This window comes from Mustela erminea, chromosome 1, assembly GCF_009829155.1.
Source record: "Mustela erminea isolate mMusErm1 chromosome 1, mMusErm1.Pri, whole genome shotgun sequence".
Taxonomy (NCBI): Eukaryota; Metazoa; Chordata; class Mammalia; order Carnivora; family Mustelidae; genus Mustela; species Mustela erminea.
In genome coordinates this window covers 51,837,475-51,850,628 of record NC_045614.1, presented here as the reverse complement: position 1 = coordinate 51,850,628, position 13,154 = coordinate 51,837,475, and the positions used below count along the sequence as shown (strand labels likewise).

General features: G+C 43.0%; 1 protein-coding gene across 1 annotated transcript in view; it reads right to left on the bottom strand.

Annotated features, from left to right (window-relative positions):
• TTLL3 (tubulin tyrosine ligase like 3) overlaps window positions 1–13,154 on the bottom strand; it is a 31,978-nt gene that overhangs the window by 5,132 nt on the left and 13,692 nt on the right. The window contains 3 exon segments of the mRNA XM_032326613.1: window positions 6,137–6,572; window positions 7,773–8,016; window positions 12,577–12,725. Of these exon segments, the coding sequence (XP_032182504.1) occupies window positions 6,137–6,572; window positions 7,773–8,016; window positions 12,577–12,725 (829 nt within the window).

The following is a 13,154-nucleotide window of genomic DNA, read 5'->3' as shown; positions in this document are numbered from 1 at the left end:
AGATATTCTCGGCTCATGGATTGGAAGAATTAATGTTATTAAAATGTCCACATGACCCAAAGCAATCTATAGATTCAATGCAATCTCTATCAAAATTCCAATGGCATTTTTCACAAAAATAGAAAAATTAATCCTATATCCTGTATGGAACCACAAAAGACCCTGCACAGTCCAAACAATCTTTTTTTTTTTTTTTAAGATTTTTAAGCCATCTTTATACCCAACGTGGGGCTCAGAATCATGACCCTGAGATTAAGAGTCACATACTCCACCAACTGAGCCAGCTAGGAGCCCTCAAAACAATTCTGAGAAAGGAGAACAAAGCTGGAAGCATCACACTTACTGACTTCAAACTGTATTACAAAGCTGTAGCAATCAAACAGTATGGTACTGGCATAAAAGCAGACACCTAGATCAAATGAACAGAATATAGAACTGCCCAGAAATAAAGTCACACATACAAGGTGAATTAATTTGTGACAAAGGGGATATAAAAAGTATCTCCTTCAGTCTCTTCAATAAATGGTACTAGGAAAACTAGAAGCCACATGCAAAAGAACGAACTCAGACCACAATTTATAGCACACATAAAAACCAACTCAAAATAGATTAAAGTGAATTTAAGACCTGAAACCATAAAACCCTTAGAAGAAAACACTGGCAGTACTAAGCTCCTTGCCATCAATCTTAGCAATGATTTTTTTGGATTTGATACCAAAAGTAAAGGCAATAAAAGCAAAAATAGGGCGCCTGGGTGGCTCAGTGGGTTAAGCCGCTGCCTTCGGCTCAGGTCATGATCTCAGAGTCCTGGGATCGAGTCCCACATCGGGCTCTCTGCTCAGCGGAGAGCCTGCTTCCCTCTCTCTCTCTCTCTGGCTGCCTCTCCGTCTACTTGTGATTTCTCTCTGTCAAATTAATAAATAAATCTTTAAAAAAAAAAAAAGCAAAAATAAAAACATGGGACTATAACTAAAAAGCTTCTGCACAACAAAGGAAACCATCAACAAAGTGAAAAGGCAACTCACCAAATGGGAGAAAGTATTTGCAAATCATATATCTGATAAGGGGCTAATATCTAAAATATATAAAGAACTCCTACAAGTCAATGGCAAAAACACAAGTAATCTGATTTAAAAATGGGCAGAGGATCTGAACAGACATTTTTCCAAAGATGACAGACAGATGGCCAACAGGCACATGAAAAGGTGCTCAACGTCACACTAATCTTGGGGGAACTCCAAGTCAAAACCACACATGTAAAATGGCTATTTTCAAAAAGGTAAGAAACAAGTGTTGGTAAGGATGTAAAGAAAAGGGAACACTTGTGAACTGTTAGTAAGAACTGGTGCAGCCACTGTGGGAAATAGCATGGAGCTTCCTCAAAAAATTAAAAATAGAATTATCATATGATCCAGCAATTCCACTTCTGAGTATTTATCTGAAGGGAAAGAAAGTATTCCTATCTTGAATATCTGTACCCCCATGTGCATGGCAGCCCATCAATGGATGAATGAATAAAGAAAATGTGACTGTCTGTTTAGCTAGCTAGCTAACTAGCTATCATGGAATATTATTTAGACATAAAAAAGAAGGAAATATTGCCTTTTGTGATAAAATGGTTGGGCTTTGAGAGCATCACACTAAGTGAAATAAGTCAGAAAGACAAATATTTCATGATATAAATTATATGTGAAATCTAAAATAAAAATAAAAACAAAAACAAAACCTTCAACTCTTAACTCATAGAGAGCCAATTAGCAGTTGCCAGAGGCAGTGGTGAAATGGATGAAGGGGGTCAAAAGGTACAAACATCCAGTTATAAAATAAGCAAATCATGGGGGCGCCTGGGTGGCTCAGTCAGTTAAGTGGCCAACTCTTGATTTCAGCTCAAGTCATGAACCAAGGGTTATGAGATCGAGACCCTTCTCAGGCTATGGAACCTGCTTAAGATTCTCTCTCTTCCTCTTCTTCTAGCCCTCCCCACCCTGCTCTCTCCCCATCTCTTAAAAAAGAAAAAAAAAAAGTAAATCATGGATGTCATGTACAGCATGGTAACTACAGTTGATACTGTATTGCATATTTGAAAGTTGCTAAGAAAGTAGATCTTAAAAGTTTTCATCAGAAGAAAATAAAATTATAACTATGTGTGGTAATGGATGTTAACTAGACTTATTGTGGTGATCATTTCACAACATATTTAAATATCAAATATAGGGGCGCCTGGATGGCTCAGTGGGTTAAAGCCTCTGCCTTCGGCTCAGGTCATGATCTCAGGGTCCTGGGATCGAGCCTGGTGTTGGGCTCTCTGCTCAGCAGGGAGCCTACTTCCTCCTTTCTCTCTGCCTGCCTCTCTGCCTACTTGTGATTTCTATCTGTCAAATAAATAAATAAATAAAAACAAATATCAAATATATACATATACAAATATTGTATACTTTAAGTAAATATAATACTTACAAGTCAGTTATGTCTCAGTAAGAGAGATCTAAGACTGATCTAAGTCCTTCAAAGCAGCTACAGATCTTTTAAGCAGCCCAAGGTATATCCATAGGTCTTATGTTTAAATCTTCAAGACATTTTAAGTTAACAGAGAGGGTTATAGGCACTCTCTCTGTTAACAGCAGGGCTTTTTTGTGAGGACTATTGTCCTATGGCAGGGTCACAGAGAAAAGAGTTCTAAGGTTTGTGAATATGGCTATTGTGTAATAGAACAGATTATAAATTGATACATAAGAAACCCACAATGGTTTTTTTAAAATATCCACTTGGGGTGCCTGGGTGGCTTAGTGGGTGAAAGCCTCTGCCTTCAACTCAGGTCATGATCTCAGGGTCCTGGGATCGAGTCCTGCATCTGGCTCTCTGCTCTGCAGGGAGCCTGCTTCCTCCTCCTCTCTCTCTCTCTGCCTGCCTCTCTACCTACTTGTGATCTTTGTCAAATAAATAAATAAAATCTTTAAAAAAAATCCACTTGGTCTAAAAGGGACAGATACAATGTGAAATGAAAGCGGCTTCTGTACCCCCAAATTTCTATGAGTATGTAACAGACTAAGAACTATTGTGGATGTTCATGGAAAAGGAAGGATGATTCAGGGCTGAACGGAGATCCCAATGGATGGAACCAAGAGCCACAGAGAACTCCTAGGAAGTAACAATGGCTTCTAATCGCTAAACTGGAAATATGTGCGAGGCTAGATTTCAGAGTTGCTATGGCCCAATGCTTCCTGTGTACCTCCTACCCTGCCTCTCCTTCTTCAGTGGGGTTATGTATAAAAGTAAAAAAGTAAGACAAATTAAACAACCAATGCCAAGTGTGTATCTTGATTACATGTTTGTTTAAAAAACAAAAACAGGGGACGCCTGGGTGGCTCAGTTGGTTAAGCAGCTGCCTTCGGCTCAGGTCATGATCCCAGCATCCTGGGATTGAGTCCCACATCGGGCTCCTTGCTCAGCAGGGAGCCTGCTTCTCCCTCTGCCTCTGCCTGCCATTCTGTCTGCCTGTGCTCGCTCTCTCCCCCACCCTCTCTCTGATAAATAAATAAAATCTTAAAAAAAAAAAAACAGGGGTGCCTGGGGGGTGGTCTGCCTATTGAATGTCTGATTCTTGATTTGGGCTTGGGTTGTGGTCTTGGAGCCATGGGATTGAGCTCTGCATCGGCTCCATACTCAGTGCAGGGTCTGCTTGAGAATCTGCTTGAGAATCTCTCTCTCTCTTTCTCCCTCTGCTCTTCCCCCTGCTCATTTTCTCTCTAAAGGAATTAAATAAAATCTTAAAAGGATAACAACAAAAAAAACAAAAACAAATAAGCAATAAAAGATTTTTGGGACAACTAGGACATCTGAAAAATGCAGATGTGTAGTCCCTAAACCAAACATTTCAGATCAATCTCTGGGGGCGTGGCTTCCTGACACCTGTATCTTTGGAAAGCTTGCCAGGCGATTCTGGCCTGTGAACCAGCATTTGGGAACCACTGTGCTAGAACATTCCCTTCCCTTTGGTTTTGTCTTACTTTCCTGCCCTTATATTTCTTCACTTTTTTTTTTAATAGATTTATTTGACAGAGAAGAGAGAGAAAGAGCAAGTGCAGACAAAGCAGCAGACAGGGAGAGAGGGAGAAACAGGCTCCCTGCTGATCGGAGAGCCCTGTGTGGGGCTCGATCCCAGGATCCTGAGATCCTGACCTGAGCTGAAGGCAGGTGCTTAACTGAGTGAGCCACCCAGGAGTGCCATGTTTTTTGCTTTTTAAGATTTTATTTATTTATTTGTCAGAGAGAGAGCGAGAGCACGCATAAGCAGGGGGAGCAGCTGGCAGAGGGAGAAGCAGGCTCCCCACTGAGCAGGGAGCCCGATGTGGAACTCTACCCCAGGACCCTGGGATCATGACCCGAGCCAAAGGCAGATGCTTAACAACCGAGCCACCCAGGCATCCCCTCACTTATGTTTTTTGAAAACAAAGTGCCAGTATTAATTTATGGTCAGTAATGGTGACAAGACCAGGACACTTGGGTCATGTGATCAGCACATTCTCTACCTGAGGCCAAACTTTGGTAGAAAGCTGAATCGCGGTCAGAATGATACCTAGGATTATGATACTTAATTTAACTGTCAAAAGACTACTTGCAGAGTTCAGAAACCCTTGAAATTGGTTTTCTGACTTCTAAAAATCTTATTCCATTCCAATAAGTAGACTCAAATCTCTTTCTGGAACAAGGGTAGTAAAATTATTACAAAGGAGTAAAATAATAATAATAATATTAACAGCAGTAGCAGCAGCAGCTTCTACTGACTCTTACCCCACATCCAGACCTTATATGTGACGCCATTGTGAAACACCCAACAATCTTATTAGGTAGTAACAGTAGCTAAAATCTGTAGCACTGGGACGCCTGGGTGGCTCAGTTGGTTAAGCAGCTGCCTTTGGCTCAGGTCATGATCCCAGCGTCCTGGGATCGAGTCCCACATCGGGCTCCTTGCTCAGCGGGGAGCCTGCTTCTCCCTCTGCCTCTGCCTGCCATTCTGTCTGCCTGTGCTCTCTCTCTCTGATAAATAAATAAAATCTTAAAAAAAAAAATCTGTAGCACTATGTTCTAGCATTGTTTTAAAGGGCTTTACTTATGTCAACTCATTTAATTATCAAAACCTTATGAAGTAGGGACTATTTGCAGTCTTACTTTACAGATCAGGAGACTGAGTGCCACAGGGGTCAGGAAACTGTCCCAAGCCAAACAGCTCATAGTTACTGAGTAGGAATTTGAACCCAGGGAGGTTTTGCTTTTAACACTTTGCTATATACCTCTCCAGAAATATGGCTCACGTGTATATTTTTGTTGTTGTTAGTGTTACAATTAATTTTCTTAAATTCCAGCATAGTTAACATACCATGTTACATCAGTTTCAGGTCTTCGATATAGCAATATAGTGATTCAGCCCTTCCATGCATCACCCCTTGCTCATCACAACCCTCCTTAATCCCCATCACCTGTTTCACCCATCCACCACCTGCCTCCCCTCCCTAACCATCAGTTTATTCTCCATAGTTAAGCATCTGGTTTTGGGTTTATTTTTTTTTCTTCCCTTAGTTTTTGTTTCTTAAATTCCACATATGAGTGAAATCATATGGTATTTGCCTTTCTCTTACAGGCTTATTTTACTTAGCATTATACTCTCTAGCTTCATCCATGTTGTTATAAATGGCAAGATTTCATCTTTATGGCTGAATAATGTTTCACTGTATATACTACACTTTCTTTATCTATCGATGGACACTTAGGCTATATCCATAATTTGGCCATTGTAAATAATGCTGCAGTGAACAGAGGGTGCATATATATCCCTTCAAATTAGTGTTTTTGTATTCTTTGGGTAAATACCCAGTAGTGCAATGACCGGATCATAGGGATGATCCACACATATTAACTCATCTTCATCCTCCCAAACCCTATGAGAAAGATGGTAATGGCATCTCCATTTTACAGATGAGGAAACGGAGGCTCAAGGGTAGAAGTGGTGTTACTGAGACAGCGTAGCAGGACCAGAACTTGAACCAGTTCTGTCCAACTGCAATGCCCTATGTTTCACATTAGGGACGCCTGGAAAGGGGTGCAGACTCCCCAGGGTCTTGTCTGGGCTCTACCTCACCTGCTTGTAGATGAGCTCAAAGGCTCCTGTGTCACAGTTGCGGTCTAGCCGCCGGTCGATGACCACGCGCAGGGTGTCAGCTTGCACACCTGCACACAGCCGGGCAGTGACAGCAGTGGAGGGGGCCATGGTGGGGCTGGCATTGATCTCGATCAGCCAGGGCTGGAAGTCCTCACCAAACACAAAGTCAGCACCGTAGAGCTCAAAGCTGGCCTTCCGACACTGCACGGTGTCCTGGGAGGTCTGCAGGGCATGGATCACAGCAGCCTTCATGCCGGGCACAATGACGGTGGACCAAGCGTCTGGGGCCCCCATCTCCTTCAGGTGGGCCTGGAACTTCTGGCTCGACCACATGTTGTCCGAGGGCAGGAGTGGGTGCCGATGGCATGAATTCTCCAGGTGCTTCTGAATGGAGTTGTTGCACAGGTGCACTGAGCTGGGGCAGAGAGCAGAAAGCTGGGGTCTGGCTCCCTGAGCCTTTCCCACCCAAATGTGGGGAGGGCAGGCAGACCCTGGAACCACCCGTGGGCCATCCCAGATCATTTACCTTGAGATGGGACTCTGTGAGGAAGGGCAAGAAGGACAAAGGCCTGGGCCCTGCTATATTCTTGCAGAGCCAGAACCAGTCTCATCCCTCTGAGGGCACTCCCTGTGGGGCCACAGAACTATGTGCTTTAGTCTCAGTTAGCCCTCCCAGCGCCTGGAAGGTATTAAGGTGGGTAGGAGTGTGGGCCCTGTAGTCAACAAGACTGCTCAACACAAAAACAAAAACAAAAACAAAAAAACAAGACTGCTCAAGGCCTACCATCACCACTGACTAGTTGAGATCTTTTCACCCAAATGCTCCTTCACATCTGTAAAATGGGGGTCGTACTAGAACCCACTTCACCGGGATTTCATGAATGAGTGAGACAAAATGCATGAAGTGCTTAGCACCTGTCACATACGAAGAATTCAGTAACCGATAGCTATGAGTTTCATAATAATGCCTCCATTCTTCAGATGTGAGAAGTGAAGCCTCAATAGGTTTCACGTGACCAAAGTCACCCAGCTTAGCAGCTACAGCAATGAAATTTGAACCCAGGACTCAACAAGGCTTTTTTCTCATCCCCCGAGTTAACACTGCAACTTGCCTCTCTCTTTTTGTATGTCTCCTGAGCCCTCTTACCCTGCTCTATGTTCCTTTTTTTTAAATAACATGTACCATCTTTAAACCTATTAGATAATTTTACTTATGTTCATTGCTTATCTATAAGAAACAGCATTAAAATGATGCCTTATAAGCATAAAGTATTTAACTTCACTCATTATAAAAGAGGTAAAATTAAAATAAGATAACCATTTTTGACTTAATGGCAAAAATAATCAACATTGTTGGGTAGGATGCGGGCAGATCATTTTATATATGCCCAGCTTATGTGTGGGAATTGTGAACTCTCGAGAACTGGGCTCTTATTTTGGTCATTGCTGTATCCCAAGTGCTTAGAACACCCTTGGTAGGTAGCTGTTGGATGGATGGAGGCCCTGACTGCCTGCAGTCTGTGTTTGGAGCCCAGTGTGGCATGGGGGATCCACCTCTTCCTTGCCAGCTCCCCAGCTAGACCAGCAGCTCAGAGAAGGTAAGGGAGAGGCTCACTTGTCAAGGTTCTTTAAAGAGAAGGGCTGTGTGGAGAAGCGGATGTAGCTGTCACGATAGAACCACACAGTAAGTGGGTTCCAGTCGGTCACCAGGAACCACTGTCTCAGGTCAAATTTGGTGCCAAAGATGAGCAGAGGCCGTTCAATATACTTCTGTACCACCCACTTGCCGTCCTTCATCATCATGGGATTGCCATCTACAAGCTTCAGCATCTCCTCCAGGTGGTCCATACACATGATGCCTACGTGGAGAAACAGGGTGGTCAGAGATCAGGTCAGGCTTGGGTGAGGAGAAGGACCAGGGGACCACAAACAGCTCATCTTAAGCCCTCGTTCCCATAGAACGGATAGGGCCAAGTAGGTAAGGCTGCTTCCCTCGGAACCCTGTTCCCTTTGGGAAAGCTGAGAATCTGCTGAAGATTAAAACATTTTTTTTTTATTAACCACTTCTGTTTGACTGAAAAGTAATATATGCACAGAAAAAAAAATCAAACCATATTGGGCTTTTTATTTTATTTTATTTTATTATTTTTTTTTAAAGATTTTATTTATTTATTTGACAGAGAGAGAAATCACAAGTAGGCGGAGAGTCAGGCAGAGAGAGAGAGAGAAGCAGGCTCCCGCTGAGCAAAGAGCCCGATGCGGGGCTCGATCCCAGGACACTGAGATCATGACCTGAGCCAAAGGCAGCGGCTTAATCCACTGAGCCACCCAGGCGCCCCTTATTTTATTTTTTAAAAAAGATTTTATTTATTTGACAGAGAGAGAGAGATCACAAGTAGGCAGAGCAGCAGGCGGGGGGGGGGGGGTAAGCAGGCTCCCAGCTGAGCAGGGAGCCCAATGTGGGGCTTGATCCTGGTACCCTGAGATCATGACCTAAGTCAAAGGCAGAAGCTTAACCCACTGAGCCACCCAGGTGCCCCCATATTGGGCTTTTTAAAAAACCATGTGCATTTATGACTTTGATTAGTTTTTTCCCAATAATTAACAGAATATAAAATAACAAAAACAAAAAGCAGGCAGCCAACTGCTGCTTCTGGGTCCAGTGTATATCCTTCCAAGTTATGGGAGAGTTTATGTGCCTCCGTTTGTTAGGATTCTATATCTAAACATGTTAAAAATTTAAAATAGTTCTTGGCCCATAGTGAGCATTCAGTAAACATTAATTCCTACCATTATTATTAGTTATCTGTAGAATAAATATCTAGCTGTAGATTTCCTGGCTCCAGGGATATTTACATGCTTTCATTCTATACTACCCAAGATGTTCTACCAATTTGCACTCCCAGTAAAAGTGTAAGAGATTATGTATCTGCCCACATCCTACCCAACATTATTGATTATTTTGGCTATTCTTCTAAGTAGAAAATGGTTATCTTATTTTATCTCTTTTATAACAAGTGACATTAAGTATCTTATATATATAAAGCATCATTTTAATACTGATAATGATCAGAGTCATGTTGCAAACATACATATTCACAAATCAATCTCATTCCTTCATTCTTTGGTCCCCAAAGCAGCCCAATCACCTGCTAATGGCACAGAATAACCTGTGCCTTGTTCCCAAGCCAGAGCCTTTCTCAAATGGCCAGAGTGATCACCAAGATTCCCAAGAATAGGATGCCCTGCATAACAAAAATTAAGGCTGTTCATATCCTTAGACACAGCAATTTTGTTTTTAGAAATATATCCCAAGGAAATGAAAGGCCACTAAGCTGTCTGCATAGGATGCTGATGATAGTTTTCCTTGTTAACAGCAATTAGTCAGTAAACAAACAAACAGGGGAAAAAACTGGCTGCCATCTAAATATCCATCAGAAATGAATTAGGTAAATCCATGACAGTATATATAAATAAGAGTGGAGTATGCAGCTGTAGAACAGAATGAGATAAGACAGCACATACTGTTCTTTAATATAATATCCCAAACTAAACACCACTAATCTACTATATTATAAATTAGAATAGGGGTTACCATTGTGGGGGTACATAGAGATGGGAAGGGGCTTGGAAGGGTCCCTCTAAGGTATAGGTAATATTTTATTTCATGATCTGGTTCCTATTTTCACAAGTGTGTTCACTTTGTGATAATTTTTTGAGTTGTGTATTTACACATGTATATACCCTTTTCAAAGGAGTATCACATACACATTTCAGCTTTTCTTAAGAACCAGAGATAGAATGTTGAAATTTGGTACAAGATACATGGGGATTCACTGTGTTACTCTCTCTAGTTTTGTGTATTTTGAAAATGTCCATGGGAAACCTGTGTGGCTCAGTTGGTTGAGCATCTGACTCTTGGTTTCAGCTCAGGTCATGATCTCAAGTGTTGTGTGATAGAGCCTGGTGCTGGCCCCATACTAAGCAGAGAGTCAGCCTGAAGATTCTCTCCCTCTGCCCTACCACTCCACTCACAAGTGCACAGCTCACTCTCTCTCTCTCAAATAAATCTTTTTTTTTTAAGAGTTATTTATTCATTTGACAGATAGACAGACAGGGAACACAAGTGGGGGAGTGTGAGAGGGAGAAGCAGGCTTCCCATTGAGCAGGGAGCCCAATGTGGGACTCGATCCCAGGACCCTGGGATCATGACCTGAGCTGAAGGCAGACACTTAATGGCTGAGCCACCAAGGTGCCCCTCAAATAAATAATCTTTAAAAAAAAAAAAAAAAAGAAGAAGAAGAGTACCCATAACAATAAGTTAAAAACAGGAAAAAAAAAAAAAAAGAAAAAGACAGATCTAGATGTACTGAAATGAACTGATCTCTAAGATCTATCGTTAAGAAAAAGAAAAGTACAAAAAAGAAATGAGTAATACTAACTGATATGGAAAGATAGAAGTGAGAAAAGGCTACAGAATAATATATGTTGTTTAAAATAAAACACCTAGGGGGTGCCTGGGTGGCTCAGTTGGTTAAGCGTCTGCCTTCTGCTCAGGTCCTGATTTTAGGGTCCTGGGATCAAGTGCCGTGTCGGGTTCCCCGCTTGGCAGGGAGTCTGCTTCTCCCACTCCCCCTGCTTGTACTCTCTCTCATGCTCTCTCTTTCAAAGAAATAAAAATCTTAAAAATAAACTAAAACACACACATACACACAACCCTTTCCATCTCTCTCCTCAAATGCATAGAAGAAAGTAAAGAAACACACTCAACAGTTAATAGTAGTTATCTCAGTAAAACTAAGAGTGGCTTTTGCTTTTTTCTTTCTACTTTCCTGTATTTTCTGGTCTTTTTTTCTTTCTTTTCTTTTGGAGAGCAAGCGAGTGCTCACATGCACATGCCAGAGGCCAGAGTGGGATGGGGAGATGGAGGTAGGGTAGAGGGAGAGGGAGATAGAGGATCTCAAGCAGGTTCCCTGCTAAGCACAGAGCCCAGTGCGGGGCCTGATCTTATGACTGAGCCACTCAGGCATCCCCAGTCTTTCTTTTTTTTATTTTTTATTTTTATTTATTTTTTTAAAGATTTTTTTTTAAGATTTTATTTATTTATTTGACAGAGGGAAATCACAAGTAGATGGAGAGGCAGGCAGAGAGAGAGAGAGAGGGAAGCAGGCTCCCTGCCGAGCAGAGAGCCCGATGCGGGACTCGATCCCAGGACCCTGAGATCATGACCTGAGCCGAAGGCAGCGGCTTAACCCACTGAGCCACCCAGGCGCCCCTATTTTTTATTTTTTTAAAAGATTTTATTTATTTGATAGAGAGAGATCACAAGTAGGCAGAGAGGCAGGCAGAGAGGGGGGGGAAAGCAGGCTCCCCACTGAGCAGAGAGCCCAATGTGGGGCTCAATCCCAGGACCCTGAGATCATGACCTGAGCCGAAGGCAGAGGCTTAACCCACTGAGCCACCCAGATGTCCCCTTTCTTTTTTTTTAAATAATAAATGCATATTTTCATAACTGGAAGAAAACCACACAAATATTTTCAAGATAGGAAAAGAAAAGACCAACATGATGATTTTGAAGTGACATCCCCAAAAGTCTCAGTGTCTGGACCTTTCACTTGGACATGAACCAATTCATCCAAAAATAGTATTTGGAAGAATCTGGAACTCTCTTTTACACATCTTATGAGTCCTTAACCAGATTTTTCAGGCTGGGCTAGTGCAGCACCCCAGCTTGCTGGCTCTCCTGTTATAACTCCTCCCATTGGGCTGAGCAGCCAGAATAATAGCTAAAAATAATAGCACTGACATAGCAGTTACTATGGAAAAGCACGTATTATACTTACTTAAAACTAGGTAATACTAGTTCCATTTACCAAGTGATGAAATGAGGTAGAGAAGAGGTTAACTATCCTGCCCAAAGTCTTACAGATAGTAGGAGGCAAAGTCTGGACTTGACCTGATGTAGTCTGGCTCTCAGCATCCATATCCTTAATACTATGCTACTTCACAAGGATGCACTGGTCAAATCAGCGAGCCCTTAGATGACAGGCTACAAGTATCACCAGACCCACTTAAAGCATTAACCCAACTCTGACAGCAGGAGAGGAGACGACAATATCATCACAGCAGCCAACATTTATGGGGTGATTACTCTGTGTTAGGGACCATGCTGAGCTTTAGACACACCACCTCATTTAATCCTCACCTCACAGGTTATGATCATCCCTCACAGGTGAAGGAACTGAGATTCAGAGAGGTGATGTAACTTGTTCAAGGTCACACAGCATGTTAGTAGCAAAGCTGGGATTCAAACCCATGCAGTTTGGCCCCAATACAGCTTGCACTATTAACCTCCCTGGCCTTTAGTTGGATAGGCAGGCTGTAGGGCACTGGTGTAGGAAGCAGGGGCTTACTCCCACCTCGTCCTCGGGACTTGGCTCCCGGCTTCACGATCCAGATGTTGCGATCTCCTTCCATGTCCATCTGGGGCACCACAGCCCGCAGCCGCTGCAGGATGTCCTCACAGCGCTGGACCTGAGCGTCAAGGTGCCTGAGTTCTGCCCCCTCGCTGTGAGAAGATGATGGGACATGGGCAGGGCTGAGTCTGGGGGCAGTCTGGTGGACAAGGCAAGAGGAGACAAGAACCCAACCCCCGGCCATGGTCCAAGCCAGGGTCACACCTTTCCCTAACAGATGCAGATAGGTCTCCTCTAAACCTTCATCCCACCCTCAAGCTGTCCCGCAAATTCTAACCAGCCCAGGGAGCCATCTGAGAGTGCTGAAATAGAAGAGACAGGGAACATTCCACATTTCACATGCTGTCCCACTCCACCATCTGTCACCTCCCTTCTATTACCATAAAACTGCCTTTTGGCAGAATTTAATCACACCAGCATCTGATCATGAGGCACCACTATCTGCCAGGCACCGTGCTAGGGGCTTCACATACATCATCACTAACCCTCCCTATGGCCCTGCCAAGGAGGCATTACTGGTC